This window comes from Equus caballus, chromosome 11 (assembly GCF_041296265.1).
Source record: "Equus caballus isolate H_3958 breed thoroughbred chromosome 11, TB-T2T, whole genome shotgun sequence".
NCBI classification, from domain to species: domain Eukaryota; kingdom Metazoa; phylum Chordata; class Mammalia; order Perissodactyla; family Equidae; genus Equus; species Equus caballus.
Window position 1 is genome coordinate 7350690 of NC_091694.1, and position 20638 is coordinate 7371327.

The 20638-nt window shown below is 51.5% G+C and overlaps 1 protein-coding gene across 3 annotated transcripts; it reads right to left on the reverse strand.

The window, feature by feature from the left end:
- Nucleotides 1-4339: 4339 nt before the first annotated feature.
- LOC100060688 (CMRF35-like molecule 8) lies at nt 4340-19297 on the reverse strand. 3 transcript variants are annotated; one of them, XM_070226000.1, is made up of 8 exons: nt 18426-18602; nt 13751-14098; nt 12956-13106; nt 10809-10903; nt 7159-7196; nt 6655-6762; nt 4903-5066; nt 4340-4667 (listed from the first exon to the last, which is right to left on the reverse strand). In XM_070226000.1, the coding sequence occupies exons 1-7, from the start codon at nt 18484-18486 to the stop codon at nt 4932-4934; spliced, it is 936 nt and encodes a 311-aa protein (XP_070082101.1). In that variant the 5' UTR covers nt 18487-18602; the 3' UTR covers nt 4340-4667; nt 4903-4931. The 3 variants fall into 3 exon arrangements, with proteins under 3 accessions (XP_070082101.1, XP_005597272.2, XP_001492936.3); XM_005597215.4 differs by having other exon boundaries at nt 12956-13109; nt 18426-18601; XM_001492886.6 differs by having other exon boundaries at nt 4340-5066; nt 12956-13109; nt 18426-19297.
- Between the last annotated feature and the right edge of the window lie 1341 nt (nt 19298-20638).

A 20638-nucleotide genomic window follows, 5' to 3' on the forward strand; every position in this document is an offset into this window, starting at 1 on the left:
CATCCCATGTTCATGGATCAGAACACTTAATGTTGAGATGTCAATACTACCCAGAGTGACCTACAGATTCAACGCAATCCCTGTCGAAATCCCAATTATAGGGGCCAGCCCCGTGGCCGAATGGTTGGGTTGGCACACTTTGCTTCGGCGGCTCAGGGTTTCTCTGGTTAGGATCCCGGGCGCAGACATGCCACCGTTCACCAAGCCATGCCGAGGTGGTATCCCACATGCCACAACTAGAAGGACCCACAACTGAAAACATACAACTATGTACCGGGGGGCTTTGGGGAAAAGAAGTAAAAATTTTAAAAATCCCAATCATATTTTTTTCAGAAATCAAAAAACTCATCCTAAAATTCATATGGACTCTCAAGAGACCCTAAATAGCCATAACCATCTTGAAAAAGAAGACCAATGCTGGAGGATTCACATTTCCTGATTTCAAAACTTACAACAAAGCTATAATATTTAAAAAGAGTGATGCTGGCATAAAGTCAACTTATAGACCAATGTAATAAAGTAGAGTTCAGAAATAAATCCTCACATATCTGGTCAAATGATCTTCAACAAGGACGTCAAGATGATCCAGTGGCGAAAGGACAGTCTTTTCAACAAATGTTACTGGAAAAACTAGATATCCACATGCAAAAACATTAAGTTGGCCCCTTACCTAACAGCATATACAAAACTTAGCTCAAAATGGATCAAAGACCTAAATGTAAGACCTAAAGCTATAAAACTCTTAGAAGAAAACATAGGGCAAAATTTTCACAGCATTGAGTTTGGCATTGAGTCCTTGGCTATGACCTCAAAAGAAAAAATAGACAAATGGGACTTCATGAAAATTTTTTAAATTTTGTGCATCAAATGACACTATCAACAAAGCAAAAGGGCAACCCACGAAATGAGAGAAGATATTTGCAAATCCTATATCTAACAAGGGATTAATATCCAGAATATACAGAGAACTCCTAAAACTTAATTTAAAAAGACAAAACAACCCAATTCAAAACTGGACAAAGCACTTGAATATGGGGCTGGCCCGGTGGCCGAGTGGTTCAGTTTGCGCGCTCCGCTGCAGGCGGCCCAGTGTTTTGTTGGTTCGAATCCTGGGCGCGGACATGGTGCTGCTCATCAAACTACGCTGAGGCAGCGTCCCACACGCCACAACTAGAAGGACCCACAACGAAGAATATACAACTATGTACCGGGGTCTTTGGGGAGAAAAAGGAATAAAATAAAATAAAAATATCTTTAAAAAAAAAAAAAAGCACTTGAATAGACATTTCTCCAAAGAAGGTATACGAATGGCCAATGAGCACAGGAAAAGATGCCCAGCGTCACTAATCACTAGGCAAATGCAAATCGAAACTATAATTAGATACCACCTCACATTCAGTAGGACGGCTACTATTTAAAAAAAAAGCCAAAGCAGAAGATTACAAATGTTGGTGAGGATGTGGAGAAACTGGAACCCTTGTGCACTGTTGGCGGGAATGTAAAATGGTACAGCTGCTGTGGAAAACAGTATAGCAGTGCCTCGAGAAATTAAAAATAGATTGACCTCATGGTCCAGCAGTTCCTTCTCTGGGTATATATCCAAAGGAATTGAAAGCAGGGTCTCGAAGGGACATTTATACACCATGTTCACGGCAGCGTTATTCACAACAGCTAAAACACGGAAGTAACCCAAGTGTCCATTGACAGATGAACGGATAAGCAAAAAGTCATCTATACATAATGATGGAATATTATGCAACCTTTAAAAGGACGGAAATTCTGACATACGTTAACAAAACGGATGAACCTTGAAGATATTATCTTGACTAAGTGAAATAATCCTGTCACAAAAAGACAAATACTATAGGATTCCACTTATGTGAGGTACCCAGAGTCGTCAAACTCAGAGACAGAAGGCAGAATGGTGGCTGCCAGAGGTGGGAGTGGGGGATGGGGGTTAGCGTTTAATGGGACAGAGTTTCAGTTTTACAAGAGGCAAAGAGTTATGGAGATGGATGGCGGTGACGGTTGCGCAGCATTCTGAATGGATTTCATACCACTGAACTGAAAAAGGGTTAAGATGGTCAATTTTATGTTATGTGTATTTTACCACAATTTTAATAATTGGAAAACAAAAAAAGAAGCGGGCCAAGCAAGAGTATTCCTTTTAAATGGGTTTCCTGGAAGCCCACTCAGCCACTCCCGCTTACATCTCACTGGCCAGCACTGGGTCCCAATGTCCCACAGCTGCTCCTGGGGGAAAGATGGCTACAGAGAAAGGGGCAGGGTGGGGGCTGGGTCAGCCATATACAGCGTCTGCTACAAGAACTGGCCTGAAACTCAGACAAGCTGCCATGTCCTGCACCCCCTCACCTCACCCAGCTTCCCTCGGCCCCCCAAGCCCTCCCCGGTAGACTTCACACTCACACACCACGCAAATGCACACTCTGTCCTCTGTGTCTGCCCCCTTCAGCTCACTTAACCTCCGCATGATAATTCCTGTCTATTCGCCTGTGACCTGCGTCAGCACTGCCACCCCCAGGGCCCCCAGACTCCCCTAGACTTAGGGCGAAGGCGGCTCATCTCACATCAACCCTTTCAACAGTCTCACCCTCGCCTCCCTCCCTGGCCACCTCCTGCAGCTCCCGGGCTGTCTGTCCCCCTGACATAAGGCTGCCACTGCTGCCCGGTGGATTCAGGGACCACGGGGAGATGCGGACGAGGCCACGCTTCCCCGACCCGCCTGCCTCTTAATTCCCACGACCGCACCAACCCAGGTCTGCACACGTGCGGCAGACTTCACTGAAGAGTTGGAGATAACTGGGCGGAATCAGAACATTGGAGAAACATAAAAACTGGATCCTCTGTGTGATTGTCGCCAGAGCTCCAGGGAAAGGACAGAATTTAAATCCTCATGGGGTCTCTTTGCTTCTCTCTGGAGGCTTGTTTTCCTCCCTGTCGCCGAAGCACACACCCACCAGCCCACCCTCCCAGCGCCAATTTCTGTCCCCACCCTATGCCTCAGGGGTCTCGCCAGCACCACTCGTGGGACACAATCTCTAGCGGGGCGTGTTGGCCGGTGACTGAGGCCTTCAAGCTACAAGAGCCGTATGTGTTCGTTTTCTATTGCTGCAAGTTACCACCCAATGAGAGGCTTAAAACAACACAAATTTATTATCGTGCAGTTCTGGAGGTCAAAATTCCTACAAGTGAGGGTGTCAGCTGGGCTGTGTTCCCTCTGGAGGCTCCAGAAGAGAATCAATTTCCTTGCATTTTTCGGTTTCTAGATGCTGCACGCATTCCTCGGCTCATGGCCCCATCCTCCATCTCCAAAGCCAAAAGTGACTCAGACCACACCGGGAAGCCCCCGCCACACCTCCCGTCACCTCCCCACTACCATCCAGCCTGGGTTTGGTCACCCAGAGTGCACCGAATTTTTGCCTACACTGCTTTGGGGCCCGACTCTCAGTTCGTCATTTTTGGTCGCAGCTCCCCACTTCCTCCTCAGGGGAATGGAGCCCCAGCTGCTCATGTTGGGGGTAGATGAATAGAGAAGACGCTGCCCACTGCTCCCTTCAGGCAGAAGGAACCTAGGGCGAGCTGAGAGCATCCCGGGGCTCTGGGAACTGCACCCACTGGCCTGCTGATGACGCTCGGCCTCTCTGGGCCCTGTCCACACACAGCGAGGCCGTGCTCTGTGTGTGTGTGTGTGTTTCCCCTTTGCACCTCAGAACATTAGCAAAAAGAGAGAGGAAGTGTTTGGAATGACTCACATGCACATACACACACACACACACACACACACACAAATAATTAAAAATCAAAAGGAGACACCAGCCAGAGCAGTGCCTCTCCACCCTCTGATGGCCATTTACCCCGTGAAGAATCTTCTGAAAGCGATGGGCCCACATTTCAGAGAAAATTACTCAAAAGGCACAGTTGGGTTGTAATGTCAGTGGTCAAAAACCCTCGACTTAAGTGAAATCCAGCCCTTGTTTTTGACTGTCATTTACTTAAAACAGGTGAAAACATTGTGAAGAGTTGAAGGAGGATCCTTGAGATTCCGCACAGCGAGAGGGCGGGAGGCGGGTTCGGAGAGAGTCGGACTGTCGGCAGAGTTTAAAATCTCCAGACGAGCAAACTCTGCCGCGCTCTGCAGCGTGGAGACCATCAGCTGTGACTGTCCCTCTCCCACCCAATGGCAATGTCCCTCAGGATGTCCCCAACCCCTCGGATCCTCCAAACTTCTCTGTGCTCATTTGGGATCAAAGCCAGGAACTTTCCTTAATACAGGGTTGCACATGCATAGCAGGCATTGTTTAAATAACTTTTTCCTCTCTCAAGGTATTTTAAACTTTATTGTATCTCATATTAAAAATAAACTATCTAAGAGTCCAGAGGAACTGAGGACGCTGCCCACTGCTGGCTCTGGAGCCACAGATAAACCTCTCCTCTCTGGACTCAGTGTCCTTGTCTGTGAGGTGAGGGGGACCCATCTTCAGTGCCTCTGCCTTCTCCTGGCTCTCTCCCGGCTGTCCACTCCCCAGCGATCCCAGACACTTCCACGGGGCTGGGGTTTACAGAGCTATTCCTAGGTACCATCCTGCACGAGCCACATCTTTTCCTGGAGCCGTGAGGGACTGGGCTCCTGTCCTGCACGCACCGAGCTGGAAGGAACCAAAGAAAGCGAGGAAAGATGCAACAACACGGTGGGAGGGTTTCCCACAGGCCCCTCTGGAACCCCGTCCCCTCTCGCTCGTCCTCAATGAAGCCAGTTGGGCTGATGGTGCAAGAGGGACAGCCCGAGGGAGCCCAGAGGCCTTGTGGGTCACCACTGAGGAGGGCAGGCTGAAGGGGGCGTGGGTGAGGGTGGAGGGGGCAGGCCATGTGGCCCACAGAGACCTCCAGACGGCGAGGCCGGAGACGCAGGCTTATCTCTTCTTAATCACGCTGTACTCTGGCTCCTTCTCCGGCGACCTCTGGCAGGGAATCCTATGGGCCTCGGAACCCCGACTCCAGCCGTCAAACACCACGGAGCTGTAGTGAAGCTCTCCCCCCGAGGTTGCCTGCAGAGAGACCGGAGGCTCAGGAGAGGCGGAGGAAGGACGACGCCCAGCTTAGCATGGAGAGGGGGACCCCCAACGGGTCTTGGAGAGGCTCCACTGGGGGAACTCCAGCCTTCCCCACTGTCCTGGCCTCTTTCTCTCACAAAGACTGGGCTCTGAGACCCTGTCCACCCACCTGCTCCACCTGACCTGGTCAAGTCATGGCACAAAGGTCCAGGCATCACAGCCAGGGCCTCTCCTGGGTCCTGGGCCTGACCCAGGGTGTTCTACTCTGCAAAGAGGAGACTGAGGCCCCTAGAGGTTTACAGGAATTAGTGAGGCTCCCCCAACACAGCCTCTGTGCTCCTCTTGAGGAAATGTCCTGGGAACGAAGCAGCCCATGGGTCCCTTTTGAGGCCTCAGAGAAGTCTGCAGAGCACTGGTGGCCCTCCAGGTAGAGCCCAGACCGGCCCAGGGGCTCCTGCGTTGGCTCTGACGCTCTGTGACTAACTCACTGAGCTGTGGACACAAGGCCTGACTTGGACCATGGGGGCAGGCAGAAGAGAAGGACCAGGCCACAAATCACTCTGAGACCATGAGTCACCAAGCTAGAAAACCAAGCCATTGCTAGTCCCAGGGCCACACGGCTGTGTGGACATGAGCAAGTGTCACATGAGGAAGGAATCCAGTTAGTCCTTCGCAGGGAACCTTCAGACACTTGGCCAGGAGCCCTTAGAGTGTCACTAGGCTGTACCAGCTGCTCAGAGGCCCTGGTGAATGGCACCAGGCCCCTGGGCTCCCAGGCCACACCTCATCCTCACACACACGGTGGCCTGAGGTTGGGCAGGGGCAGGGCCTCCTGGGGACCCAGAAGGGATCCCGCATTCCGCCACATGGTGCAGGAGAAGGAGCCCAGGAGAATGATGCCAGGATGGACATATCCCAGGGAGTTGGGTCCCTTTTCCAGACAGACAGCAGCTCTGGTGACCTGTCACCCTGACACCAGCCCTCGATGGCATCACATAACGTATCTGAGATGGCTCAATTGGCTCACAGACCAGGGGGGCCTTGGAAGTCTCCCCATGCAGCTCCCTGTCTGATGCTTAAATCTCTCCCCTGTCTTCTCCACCACTCCCCCGGCCTCTGCCTGAACTCTTCCACTAATGGGTCTCGACACTGGGGGCAGCCTCTTCCATTATTCCACTTTACAGTGGCTGCACCTATGGGACGACCTACAAGATGTCTTTGATAAAAACCTGAAAAGCAGAGTTGATAGCAAAGAGATGTTGAGACCAAAATGGTGAGAAATCACAGGCTCTAACATTGGGTGTATAGTATACAGTAGGTGCTTAATAAATGCTGTACTTTATTGACTATCAGGACCATATTCCCTGGCTAGCCCAATAGCCCCTTCATCTCCCACCCCCCAGCCACAATGACACCAAGCCCTTCTAAGGATGTCTGCTCTGACAAAATCTTCACTTGCCCCATTTTCTGTGTGGCCCTGTCCTGCAGAGGCACAAGACCACCAAGCCAGCCCCTCACTTCCCTCTCTGCCTGCCGCCACCTTAAGATCCTCCCATGCTGGGAGCTGGGCTCTGGTACTCACCAACGTGCTGTACACCACCTCCGGCTGCCTTGGCCTCATGGGCTCTTCCCGAAGGGGACACATCTGCAGCTCCAGATTCTCATAGCAGGGCTCACTCTGTGGGGCAGCCTGAGGGGGCAGGATGTGCGGGGGCTCGGCAGCTGTCCGTGGAGCCCCTCTGTGGTCCAGCCCAGAGGGGCCTCTGCCTCTCTGCAGCCTTGCCACCCTGCCTCCCCCATCTCCCACTCTGGGCAGTATTTGAATGCTCCCCAGGTCAGTGGCCAGGCTGGGAGAACCCTCTCTCATTCCACTTTCCCTTGGGGGAGGGGACAGACTGGCCATGGCTCTCAACAAGACCCAGGGACCAGATCTCCCAGGGGTCATTCTTCCCACTCTGGGTGAGCACCCCTCTCCACGCATTGATGACCCATGCAGACCTCCACTGGCTGATGGGAATATCCAACCCCCAACATCTCTGTGCTCCCCCAGCCGCCCCGACACACCTCCTGCTGCAGCTCTTCTTACCTGACTGGGGGTCTGGGCTGGCTCTGGAGTCTCGCCAGCTAAAGATACAACAGGAGAGTAAGGAGGTTGAGTCCCAGAATAAAGGCAGGGATGGGATCCCTTCTACTTGTCTGGAGAAAGACCCTTTCCCTAGAGATTTCAGCCCTGAGGACCTTTCATTCAGGTCCGCAGCACGGCAGGGTCTCAAGGGTTTGTTAAATGGGTGAATTAGTGAATGAGGACATGAATGAATGAGTGAGCGAGTGAATAATCCAACAAGCAGGATGGCTCCAGCTTGGGGAGAGGGGCTGAAGAAAGCTAGTTCTCGAAACAGCCACTCATGAAAATGTCTCCAGGTGGGAGAAGACAGAAAGGAAAGACTCCCATTTAGGAAGACCTGACGGCGAGAAGAAAAAGTTCTGGAGAGCTCCTTCACAACAATGTGAATATACTTGACACTACTGAACGCTAAGCTTAAGAATGCTTAAGAGGGCAAATTTTAGGTGCTTTTGGCCACAATAAAAAAAATGTAGGGACTGGCCCGGCGGTGTAGTGGTTAAGTTCGTGCGCTCTCCTTCAGTGGCCCAGGGTTTGCAGGTTCAGATCCCAGGCGTGGACCTAAACACCACTCATCAAGCCAGGCTGTGACGGCGTCCCACACACAAAGTAGAGTTAGATTGGGGGCCAGCCTGGTGGCACAGAAATTAAGTTCACACATTCCGCTTCAGCAGGCTGGGGTTCCCTGGTTTGGATCCGGGGGGGGTGGACATATGCACTTCGGGTCAAGCCATGCTGTGGCAGGTGTTCCACATAAAATAGAGGAAGATGGGCATGGATGTTAGCTCAGGGCTAATCTTCCTCAAAAAAGAAGTAGAGGAAGATTGGCAACAGGTGTTAGCTCAGTGCCAATCTTACAAAAAAGAAAAAAAGTGTAGATCTGTAGGCCCAATCCCAGATGTATGGAATCAGAAATGCTGGGGATGGAGTTCAGCAATTTGTGTTTTAACAAGCCCTAAAGAAGTTGAAAAAGAAAAATAAGAACCTGTCCTTGCAGAGACCTAGCATGGCACCATCCATGAGAAGTCACCAGGGTTATCTGTTCCCACCCCTTGCCTGGGGGTCTGTCCCTCGCGGACAGGAGGCCCTGTCGTTCTGAGGGTCACAGCTCAGGCAGCACAGCCCCTTGCTTCTGGCACCTGCAGCGCTGCCCTGCAGGAGTCCCGGCTCCGAGCACCGCTCTGTGCACCCCTGGCCCTTCCAACCCAGGGCCCCAGGAGCAGGTGGGCAGCGGGCGATGCACACAACCTTGGTGTAGGTGTGTGGCCGGGCAACCCCAGAGTCCACTGCACTAGATGCCACAGGGAGAGACATTGCTCACCCCTCAAGGAACCCCAAAGTCAAAAGTGAGATGCCATAGTCAGGAGACACAAGTCCACATATGACAGAAGTGTGGGCTGAGCCCTATCAGTTGACTTAGCAGAACATGCCACCGGATGCTCTGAGGTGGGAACACATTCTGTTCCAAATGCCGCATGCAGGCTCCAGGCCACCCTCCCTCTCCTCGGCCCGGACGGCTGCTCTGATGAGAAGGAGGAACGAGGCTGGTGGGGAAGAGACGGGAGTCCACCGCCAGGGGAGGAACGCGGCATTGAGAAAGTTCGGCGGTAACCAGCTGGATGGGAAACTGGACTGAAGGTGGGACCAAGTCTACGCTGGTCCCAGGGCCTGGCGCACAGTAGGTGCTCAGGACAGCCTTGCTGTGCGAGCGAGGGAGTGAGTGGGCTGAGGGGAAGAGCTGTGAGCAGGTGTGAAGGGCGGGTGTCAGGCTGGGGTGAGAGGAGGCGGTCAAGATGCAGGATCTGAGACTTACAACGCTGGGGCGGGAGAGCCAGAGTTTTTGGACAGAAAGCCTTCCTCCTGTCACAGAGCATCAGTTAAACGTGGTAACCCCACGCCAGTGAACTCTGCCATCAGGGGCTTTTAGAAGAGCATTTAACAGCAGGGAAAGTCATACAATATGTTAAGCACAAAAAAGAATAGGCTTAAAAGAGGCATGATGGTATGAAGCAAACGTTCTAAGAAATCATATCTGCATCAGGAAAAGACCGGAAGTTCGCATCTCAAACATCAGTGGTTGGTTCTTTCTGGGGAGCAGGAGTTCATATATTACAGGGAATTCACTTCCTTCTTCTTTTTCGAATTTTCTACAGCAATCGCATATCCCCTTTTTATAGGGGGAGGCTTTCTAGGTGAAAGGGCACCACGGAGAACTTTGGGGCCCACAGATCTGAGGCAATCCGGGCTGGGAAAATCCCCCTGTGGTCAGCAGCGTCCACGCGGCCGAGGTGGAGAAGGAGCATGCCCAGAAGTGATCCGGGAAGGGCCGTGGGGAAGGGGAAGTGGTTTCCCTCCACCTGTCAATCACAGATGTGCTGAAGCTGATCTCTCTACGAAGGCCTGAGCTGTGCTGGGGGCAGAGGCTGGGCCCCATGGTGGGCTGGAGGTGAGAGTAAGGCCGTTGTCCCCCCGGCCCGGCCCCCAGCATCACTGGCTCCCGTGAGCGATGCAGCTGTGGGGGGAGCAGCCCTTTCTCCCCCCACCCCCATCTCACTGTAGCCTTTGGAAAATGGACAAACATCCCCCTGAGGACCCTCTGCTCTTGGAATCAAGAACTCTTAGCACAGGGTGAAACATAAGGCTCTCACTCCATCTCAGGCAGAAATCCACTCCCTGACAGCTCACAGCTGAGCCTCCAGCCAGCGACAAGAAGGCCACGACTTCACGCGCTCCTCTGTCCTTCTATTTATTTAATTCGCTCATCAGTGTTTATGGAGCTCCTATTTACTGAGTGCCAGACAGGGTGCTGGGCGCACCATACGAGCTCTCCCTTTTACTCTGAGCTCGGAGGGGAGCGCCTGGACCACAGGATGCCTGGAGCTCCCTGGGGTGCCCATTGTGGGTGGAGACAGTAATTAACACATTAATTCAACAAATACTGACTGTGCGCCTTCTCCAGTCATGGTCCCTGATCTCGAGGAGTTGCAGGGCTGTGGGGAAGCAGGCAAGGAAGCAGGCGGTGGCAATCCGGTGTGAAAAGGGCCATGGGGTACACCCAGGAGGAGCCCCCAAGCTACTCTGTGGGGGGCCAGGAAAAGGTCCCAGAGGAAAGGAAGTCTGAGGGCAGCCCTCGGGTCCCACCAGCAGTGAGCCCAGGAAACAGGGTGCCCAGAGCAGCCACAGAAGGGGAGACTGAGGTCACGGCTCTTGCCAAGTGACAAGAAGTTGGGAACGGCTGGTGTCATGGGCAGGAGGGGTGGGCAGGGCCAGATTGTGGAGGGTCTTGAGTGTCCTTAGGGGCCTGGACTTTTGAGGGTGTGGGAGGTCATGGAACGGTTTTAAACAGAAGAGGGGCACTGCTTCACGGGCATCCACCCCAGGCCCCACCATGGGGAAGGGCTCCTTCTAGGGAGCCGGCTCCCACAGCCTGTATCCGCCCTACCAGGGACCCCTCCTCTGGGGTCTTCCCTCTGGGGTCACCCAGGATATATGGTCTGAGGGTGTGCCTTCAATGCCCATCCTGGGGAACAAGGACACAGGGCCTCAAAGACCGGAGGGTGTGGTCAGGGCCTGTCCGTCCTGGGGGGCCGGGGGGAAACAGGGAGCTAACTCACCTTTGGCCCGTCTCTGAACCATCCTCCAGGCCAGCAGTGAGGTCCCCGCCAACAGAAGCAGCAGAACTGCCAACAGAGAGAGCAGCACTTGGAGCCTGGAGGGAAGACACAGGATGGGGTAGGTGGGGCAGGGCGTCCTGCCTTCCCTCCTTTGTTTCAAAGATAAGGCCACATTAAAGAAGCAGACAGTATAAAGTCTCCTTTCTACACATCCCCATCTACCCAATTTACCACAGATACACATACGCAGTATACTTAAGAACCTTCTAGAAGCTCTTTATTCAGATCCAAGGAAATATGAATGTACATCATTTTCCCCCTTTTTTCACACAAAGGAGGCACAGCATAAACCCTAGTTTTTTACTTAACAGTCCATCTTGGAGATCTTTCCACGTCAGTGCATAAAGAAGTCCCTCGCCCTTTTTTACAGCTGCATAGTATTCCATTGCATGAAGGGATCATAACTTATTGAACTCTTCCTTTTTAATGGGCATCCCCCTGAGTCTTTTGCAATTACAAATTTTGCTGCAAAACTTCCCCGTGTAGCTCCACCACTCCACACTTGGACGAGAAACAGCAGATTCACTGGGAAGCTGACATGGCTTAGGTTTCGGACCCCTCAGTTGCTCAGGCCGCTTCTTTCATGCCTAGTTTTCATTCATAACGTTCTGGTCTTTTCCTTAAAGGTGCCCCCCCCCCCTAAATTGCACAGGCTTCAGGCCCCACAAAACCTAGCTCTGACCCGCACGTGTGTATCTGCAGGCCGCTTCTGGAAGTGGCATGTTTGGGGCCTGAGTTTCACCTTCTCTGATATTAAGATTGTCACTCAGGTTGGTCAGAAGCCAGTGGATGGGCTTTTGGGGCAACATATGATAAAAAATCTGACTGGCCTTTGCACCTGGCTCCTGGGAGGGAGGCCCTAAATCCTAGGATTTTCTCTAGTAAAGGAGTGTCTTTGTTATTCATGTGTTCTGATGATCACAACCGAGTTTATGCTAAGAGATGAGATGACTCAGGATGGGGGCCAACCATGTGGTCAGAGATTTGGGGTCCTGAGGCAGCGTGACCTTCAGGAAGTGGAGGGGGCTGGAGACCGAGTTCAACCACATGGCCAATGATTCAATCAACCATGCCTGCATAAGGAAATCCAAAAAACCTCTGGACACCGAAGCTTGGGGGAGCTTCCTGCTGGGTGAACACAATGTCCCAGGAGGGTGCTGTCTCCTGACTCCCCCGGGAGAGGGCACGGAAGCTCTGCGCTCAGGACCCTCCCAGACCTTACCCTACGCGTCCCTTCACTTGGCTGGTCATGACCTTTATCCTTTATGATAAGACTGTAATTCTAAGTTTGGCACTTTCCTGCGTTCTGAGTTATCCAAACAATTACCAAACCCAAGGGATCATGGGAACCCGCAAATTTGTAGCCAACTGGTCAGAAATGTGGTGGCCTGGGGATCCCCAAAGTGCTCTGGCATCTGGAGTCAGGCAGTCTGTGGGCCTGAGCCCTTCACCTATGGGGTCCGAGCTAACCCCGGGTGGTCAGTGCCGGAACCAGGTGGGGTCAGAACAGGGAGTCGGTGAATCCCGGAAATGGTTTGTGACTGCGTGTATTTTTCTAGGAAGAGGGTGTACAAATGTCAGATTCTCCTGGGGTTTTGTGACCCATAAAGCTCAAGAATCACGAGTTTAGAAGGAAGAACCTAAGACTTGGGAATCACATAAAGCTGGGCTGGAAGCCCAGCCTGCCTCTCGTAGCTACACTACCTGGAAAATCACTTAACCTTTCCAAGCTCGGTTCACTCATCTGTAAAATGACGGCGGTGACGGCACAGGGTTGCAGCCGGGACCAAATGGGAACTCTCAGGTAAGGCCCTGAGCACAAGCCTGGTAGGACGTCATCAGCTTCACTAACTGTTACTTTCCTTCCATCCACCCCCAGCTTCTGCCCGGCTGAGCCCTCTCTCGGAGCCCAGGGCAGGTCCAGCGTGGCCTCAATAACCCAGGCAAAGAGACGGACACTGCGCTTCCAGCCTGGGCCTGGCCCAAAGCGAACCAGAGGCCTCCACCTAGCGCAGGGAGGAGGTGCCCGCCCTGATCTCCTCCCGAGGAGGGGGCCCCTCCAGGACACGGGGACTAGGATGCCTTACCCCCAGCCCTGGTTCTGCTGCAGTCCCTCCTGGCTGCTCCCGCTGAGGGTGGCGCTCACGGTGGCCGGGGTGGTGATGGTCGAGGTTGTGGTTACGGAGATACTTGTAGTTGGGGCTGACGTTGGCGCCGACTTTGGGGCTGATGTTGGGGCTGCTGCAGAAACACAAGTCAGAGCCAGGGATCTCTCTTCTGGCTCTCGCCAATCCATTTTAGTTTGATTTCACACAAAATGCTCACTCAGGAAAGAGCAGGATGGAGGACCCTGGGCCCAAAGTCTCCCCAGGACCTTCCTGGGCCAAGGGAGCATATCCAGACAGGACACTGGTACCACCCCCAACAGTCCTGATGCCACCCTGCCGAGGAGGTCAGGGCCCTCCAGAGGGCCCCTGAGTCACCTCAGCCCCCCAGTCTCCTCCCTCCCGCCACAGCCACATGCTGCCTGCCAGAGACGTCTGTCTACACTGCAGTTCTCCACCTGCCCCAGCAGCTCCGGCTTCTGTGGGGCTGACCCACAGCGCCCTCCTCTCTCCTCTCCCAGCTCTGCGCTCTCTGGCTCCCCTTGCCCGAGAAGCACCTTCCCATCCCTCAGACAGAGCGGAGGTGCAGCTCCTGCAGCAGGCATCAGGGCTCATTCACTCCCTTCCTCTCTCTCTCACACACTCACACACACACTCACACACACACTCATAGTTTGCTCCAAGTCTCTGATCTGATTGCTGCCTCGGCTATTCCCACTTGAGCCTCTTCAGGTGGCCCTTGTGCTGGTAGGAGGGGAGTGGGTGCGTACGGCTCACCTGGCACCACAGACACCTCAACCTGGAAGGTGGGCTCACGTAAAACTCTTTCAAACCACGATGTATCGATCCCACAGCAGTAAGATCCCGTGTCAGCCTCTGTGAGGCTCTCCAAGGTCACGGTGAAGGTGAGGTTTGCGGGGTGGTCCCTGATGGACACGCGGCCACGGCTCACTTCTCTCTCTGACTCTGTGGTCTCCACAATCTTCTTCCTCCACGGTGGCCACTTTGAGTTTCGGCACCAGTATTTTTTATGTTCTCTGTATTCCTCGTCATACCGACACTGCACACTCAGGGATCCCCCGATGGTGCCGGTCACAGTTCTGGGGCCACTCAGAGACAGAGAGCCTGGAAAATACAGGCGAGTCCCAGCTCCTCAGTGGATGGGCCTGGGTCTGGGGCACCCTGGGGGTCACCCCTCTCAAAATCCCCCCATCTCACATCACTGCCCCCATCAGCCAGATCACACCTTGAGTGCCCTCCCCTTCCTGTCTGTCACCCCCAAGACTTTGACCACAGCAGCCCCTTCCTCCGGACCCCAACCTCCCTTCCTGCTGCCCTTCCCGCCCCTCACTGAGCCCTCCCACGTCCACGCTTGCCCGGACCATAAGAACTCGCCCCCAAGCACCCTACTCTCCCCTCCCCCACGGGCCCCCCCCCAAGCCCTGAGCATCTCAGGATTGTGAGGAACGGCTCACAAACTGTCTGTCCCACCAAGGGGGTACGAACAGGGCAGAAAGAGGGCTGCCACGAGTTCACAAAAACACTGGACACGCTTAGTAAATTTTGTGGATAAAAAGTCATTCCCACACACAAAAAGTTGACTGATAACAGGCCTCATTTCTTCCCGGGTCTTACTTCCGTTTGCCCAGCTCCTGTAGCCTTAATTTTCAAGGAAGGTCGTTCTTTATTTCCAAGATTTATGTCTGCATTTTCCCAAACGTCCTCAGAGGAGGAACTGGGAGAGAAAGGTGAGCGTGAAGCTGACATTGGCCACCAAGCGGAGGACACACTGCCCCGGGCGCTGTGCGCACAGCCCCTTGCCGCCCTCATGATTCTGTGGTCAGGCCCCCAAATTGGCATGTGGGGGAGCTGTGGCTGGCTCTCTTTTCCTAGAGTTAGGACTCCTTAATTTTACTTGCTTTTCCAGGTTCTTAAATCCTTCACTTGAAGACTCTGAGACCTCTCAAATGTGGCTCCAGGAGGGCAGGGGCCTCCTTCTCGTATCTTCCGTGTCCACAAGTGCCTGGTGCGTAGTAGGCCCTCAATAAATACTTCATCGTGAGCCCCTCCTCTACCCCATCCAGGCTCTTTGTCCACAGCTGCCCAAAGCTGGCCACAAGCTCCCATCAGTCCCTCTCCCAGGGGCCCAACAAGACCTCCTCTCCTGGCCTGAGCGTTCAGATGTCCTGCAGACAAGGCCTCCCCAAGCCTGCCACACGTGTTACTGAGATCACTAGCAATTGCCAAGGCGAAGTGGAAAGGACATCAGAAGAAGCTGGGTTTATGCCTCAGTGCTATTACACATCAGCTGTGTGTTCTGAGACACGTTACACAACTTCTCTAAACTTCGGATGCCTCATCTGTAAAGTCGTGATAATTTATAGGCCTCACATGGTATTTGGGGGCATTGAATGAAATAATGGGTGTAAAATGCCTGGCAAATAACATTCGGTTAAACCATATGAAATTGCTGATATTCAACTATTTTTGACCAAGAAAACAGGAATTTTATAAGATTCAATCTAATAAAAGTAGATAGCCCTCTGTCTAGCCAAATTCAGAAATGAAAAGAGAAAATAACCACAGATACAGAGAAAATGGAAAGAATTGAGATGGTACTTTGCAGAAATTCTCTCCAGGGAAATGTGTGAAGCTGGATGAATTGTGATTTTCTAGAAAAATATAAACCACTACAATTGACACATCTCAAACACTTAATACCTAAATGTCTGTTCCAGCCTTCCTTCACTCCAGATGCTGTTGTTGGTCCCCACGTCCTAACGTAATTCCCTCCCTCTCCTCAGCTGTGAATTATCCTTCTCTGCCCGGGTCTTGGCTCCCTTCCCTGATCTGGGCGACCCCATCACGCCCACCCAGACCACCCTTCCTGTCTGTCTCCAGTGTCACTTCCCTTTACGTGCTCTCTCTGTCTCTCTCTCTGTCTGTCTGTCTGTCTCTCTCTCTGTTTCTCTCTGTCTCTCTGTCCTTTTCTCTGTCTCTTTTTCTCTCTCTTTCTCTCTCTCTCTCCCGGTGTCTGTCTGTCCGTCTCCCTCTGTCTCTCTCTCTCTGCTTCTTTCTCTTTCTCTTTCTGTTTTTCCATCTCTCTCTCTGTCTCTCTCTCCTGACTCACTTTTCTCCTCTTAGCAACAACAAAAATAAACCACCCTTTTGAGGACATCCCACAACTGAAATCTTGGGTGAAAAAATGTCACCATTTCTGCCAAAAGATTCTGCACCTGTGAAGGTGACATTATAACTTAGAGATGGGGGTGGGGGGAGGGTCAGAAAACCTTCAGCTTACTCCCCCCACTGACCTGGAACGATAACACTTACGTACAACCCTCCCCATTTTGCTCCTCTCTGCCTTCACGGGTCCAACACCTATCAGCCCTGCTGGCCAGAAACACAGGAGACCGGAGACCACCCAGGCCGTGGCCGGGGGCCTCACTGTTTCCAAACATCTTCTACCAGGATGTGCCTCTGTTGTCCTAACATTTTCCTTTAGGATCACAAAGTCTCAGCCCACTGAATCCCAGATAAAGGAACCAATCCCCAACTCAAGGAGTCAGGAGAGGAACAGGTGCGTACACACCCAACCCAGGAGGAAAGAAAGAGTAAAGCCAAGGCAGGAATCGGCGAATTAGGAAACAGAAGAACAGCGGAATTAGTACGTACATTAAAAAACTGATTTTTCTTCTGGGAGAGACAGACAATAAAACAGACATTCTGGTGGGTGGCCAAATCAAGAAAAAGGGAGAAGCTACACCCACACGATTAAAGAGAAAAACAACCAGGATAATTTTCAAGTCTCTACAAATGAGCCTGTAAACTTAGATGAAACTCATGATTTTCTAGGAAAATATAAGTTGCCAATCTTGGCCCAGAATAGAGTTTTTAACGTAGACCAATAACGATGAGTGATATCAGACAGTCCTTTCCCAGCGCTGACTATGTGAGGTGACGTGGTCATTGTGTCACAATGTAGACGTATATCAAAACATCACGTGTACACCAGAAACATACACAATTGTTGTTTGTTAATTATACCCCAATAAAACTGGTGGAAAAATGCAAAAAAAAAAAAAGATTTATTTCCCTTTCGAGAAAAAAAAGGAGTCAAACCCAGACAGTTTCACAAGCTAGTTCTCTCAAACCTTCAAGGAACAAACAATTCCAGTTTTATTTAAGCATTTGCAGAGAATATAGAAAGAGGAAAACCTCCCTAATTCTTTTTGTGAAGTCAGCTTAGTATCAAGACTAAAATTGGGCCAAATCTCTTTTTTTTGGTGAGGAAGATTGTTGCTGAGCTAACATCTCTTGCTAATCTTCCTCTATCTTGTGTGGGATGCCACCACAGTGTGGCTTGACCAGCGGTGCTAGATCTGTACTGGGGATCTGAACCTGCGAAGCCAGGGCGCACGAAGCAGAGTGCGCCAAATTAACCACTGCACCACCATGCGGGCCCTGGGACGAATCTCTTAATATAATTCACCACCTTAATAGTTCAGACAGGGGACTAGAGACAGACAGGGGAAAGGAACCGAGAGCTCAGTGAGGGCAGATCCCATGAAAACACAAGAAAACCCAAGAAGTCAGTAGACAAATGAATGGGGAGAGGATGACCAGTTTCCAAATTAATACACAGAAAGCCATAGCTTTCCTATAAACAATTGGTTAGCAAAAGAATCAAAGAAAACACGCAATTTATAAGCAAAACAACCAAAAAGATTTAAAGTATCCTAGGAATAAACCCAATCAGACTGTAGGACCTGACTGGGTAGAGCCGTGAACACTATTGAGAGGCACGGTGGATAAATTCCCCTAATGGACGAATAGGAGGGTTTATCTTCTCCCTGGAGAAAGTTTCTCTGCCCTCTGCTTCCTTCTCACCCCCTTCCTCTCCCCACTGTCCCCATCTCCCTTTCTTGGACATGACTGACCCCCTGGCACCCAGGCCCCCATCCCCTGAGCTGCCCTGGCCGTACACCTCCATGTCCCTGAGACCATGGCTCTCCAGTCCCCATGCTTCCTCTACACCCTGCCTGGGATGTGTGACCCTCAAGGGAGCCTCCTGTCAAAACATAGGCCCTTCGGCGCGCTCAGCGGCAGCCACCCTCCCACCCACTCTGCTGCGTCCTGCCTCTCAACCTCTTTCCTCCTGCAATAATTCTCCCACAAAGCCCCTCCTCCACGCCCCACGGTGGCTCATCTAAGTTCAAGCTGACGCAGAAGGAGAGACAGACCCTCGCCCCTTCCCCTCCCGGGGCTCTGGTCCTTCTGTCTGTCCATCTTACCTGGTGGACAGAGCGCCCCCCGTTCCGAGTTCTGTACGGAGTCCAAAGTCAGGATGCTTCACGTAACATCTCCCCTGCGGCAGGCCCTGTCTCTCAAACCCCCCCTCCCACCCACCGACCCGCCCCCGGCAGAGTTTTAGTCCAGGGCAGCCCCTCACCTGGGACCCAGAGAAGCAGCAAAGCTAAAGGCAGCCACACAGCCCGGGACTGCTGGGTCATCTCTCCAGCACAGATGTCATCTGCAATTGCGCCAGACCCCAGCTGGACCCAATGTTTCAGTCCCCTCAAGGAGGAGGGCCAAGTGTCTGTGGCTCCCGCTTCTGCTTTTCTTTGTGCCGCGCTGCTTCCTGGTTCAGCTTCTTTTTGATTCTGCTCCTAGAGCTGGTCAGAAAATGGAAACACGGGGGGAGGCAGAGCTGCCAGTGGCCAGGGCCCCCGGGTCTGTGCACTTCTACTTAACCCTGAGTGAGCCACAGTTTCCGTGGATATTTCCAGCGAGGGGACCACCCCCTCCTCCCCAACGGCTCCCAGACCTGTGCCTCCCCCTCTCTCACATCCCCCAAGACCACAGGGCCAACATTCCTTCTAGGCAGGCCCAATAACTCCTCCTACTTCCTTGTGGTCCCCATGTTTTGGTAAACGTCAGGTGTCTCCTTTTGAAATAATAACAGGATGACCTGTGCAATTAAATGTAGGAATGTAACAACAAATTTTACTTAAGAGGGACATATTACACTATTGTCAGGGTCTCGTTAAGGCACTTAGAAAAATGAAAAGTTGGTAACCAATTCCCTCGACAGTGAGCTCCCAGGAGATGAAGACCTCAAGGATCGGGGACTACAACCTGGGAACTTTGCTTATTGGAAAAGGCATCAGATAAAGACTTTGCTACCCCGTTGGAAAGACCCTTATCAGCGATTATTGACTAATCCACGTGCTGCAAAATTAAACGGAGTAAACCCAGGGATTCATGTAAAAACGTCCCCTCCACCTGAGTGGACTTCAATTCCTGTTGCTGATATTTGGCTCCAAGTGACTAAAACAAACACCCCAAAACCAGGATGAGAAGAAGATGACAAATCCCAAGATTAGCAAGACCTGAGACACAGGACCAGGCCAGAGTTCCCAATGTTACGTCTTCCCCATTTAAATCCTTGGAATGCACAAATCATGTATCTACATGATAACGGCTGCGATAATCACCCTCCTGAGGCCATGAGCAACTCCGGTCTTCTCACGTGATGGAGATCGCCTTCCTTCTGTTTTCAGTTGCCTTCTTAATATCCTTTACTGCCCTATTGACCATTTCCACCTCATACTTCATGCCTTGTTTTCACCGCCTCTAAATTTCATGTAAAATAAGCTAGAACCTCATCATGAAATTCAGCTCTAATAATCCTTTCCTAATAACTATCTAAAATTGTTTAACTAAATTGCCCATTAATTAACGACAAAATGTCTGGGATCTGGACGAGTGCTGCCTCATGGTGCTTATACAATGAGCCACATCCACTTCGCATAGCCTATCTCACTCTTTAGTCCCAACTCTACAGAAACTCTCTGAGAGCCAGCCTTACCAATTGCTGGACATGTGCAAGGGCAAACCACACGCACGATATTCCTGACCCGGCAGCATGGCCTCTATCGTTAGAAGGTTGGAGGAATCTAACCAGAAAAGACGTAGAGTTTTCCTATGGCATTTTTGAAAATATCTATCAGTGGCCCTCTGGAAAACAAGCCCCGGATATTAATTCACTTCTTTGGACCCCTCCAGCTTACCGGGGTGTCTGTCTCACCTGAATTTTGGTAATCACCCATAATCTTTCCTTGTGCGTTGAAAACTTAAATGGCACTGGAAAAACTCCGGGTTATTTACCACTTATTTAATATTTGTAACTTCACCCTTCTCTACGATTGCACTGATCATGAATTCACACCTCGCTGGGGTTCAGAAAACCATTATGATGTTGCTTCCCTTGATGTGTCTTTATGGTGGAGAGACTCCCAGAATAATGGAACTGGCAATTGGGAATCTGACATATTCCCTTTAATGGGCACCCATTGGAGTATAGATCAAAAATCAGGAGAATGGTGGAAATTAAGTAAAAACTATAATAGCCTTAATGACACTCAACAATTGACAACAAAATTCAACCAGCTGAAATCAATCTCATCTTTTGCTTCAAAGTTGTAGAAAATTTCGCTGTTCCTATAACCATTGTCACAACACTACTAGTCCTAACTACTGTGTCCTCTGTGGGAAAGATTACATTTCTGCCCATAAGATTCCCTCTTTTTTTTTATTCTTTTTTTTTTTTTGAGGAAGATTAGCCCTGAGCTAACATCTGCCACCAATCCTCCTCTTTTTGCT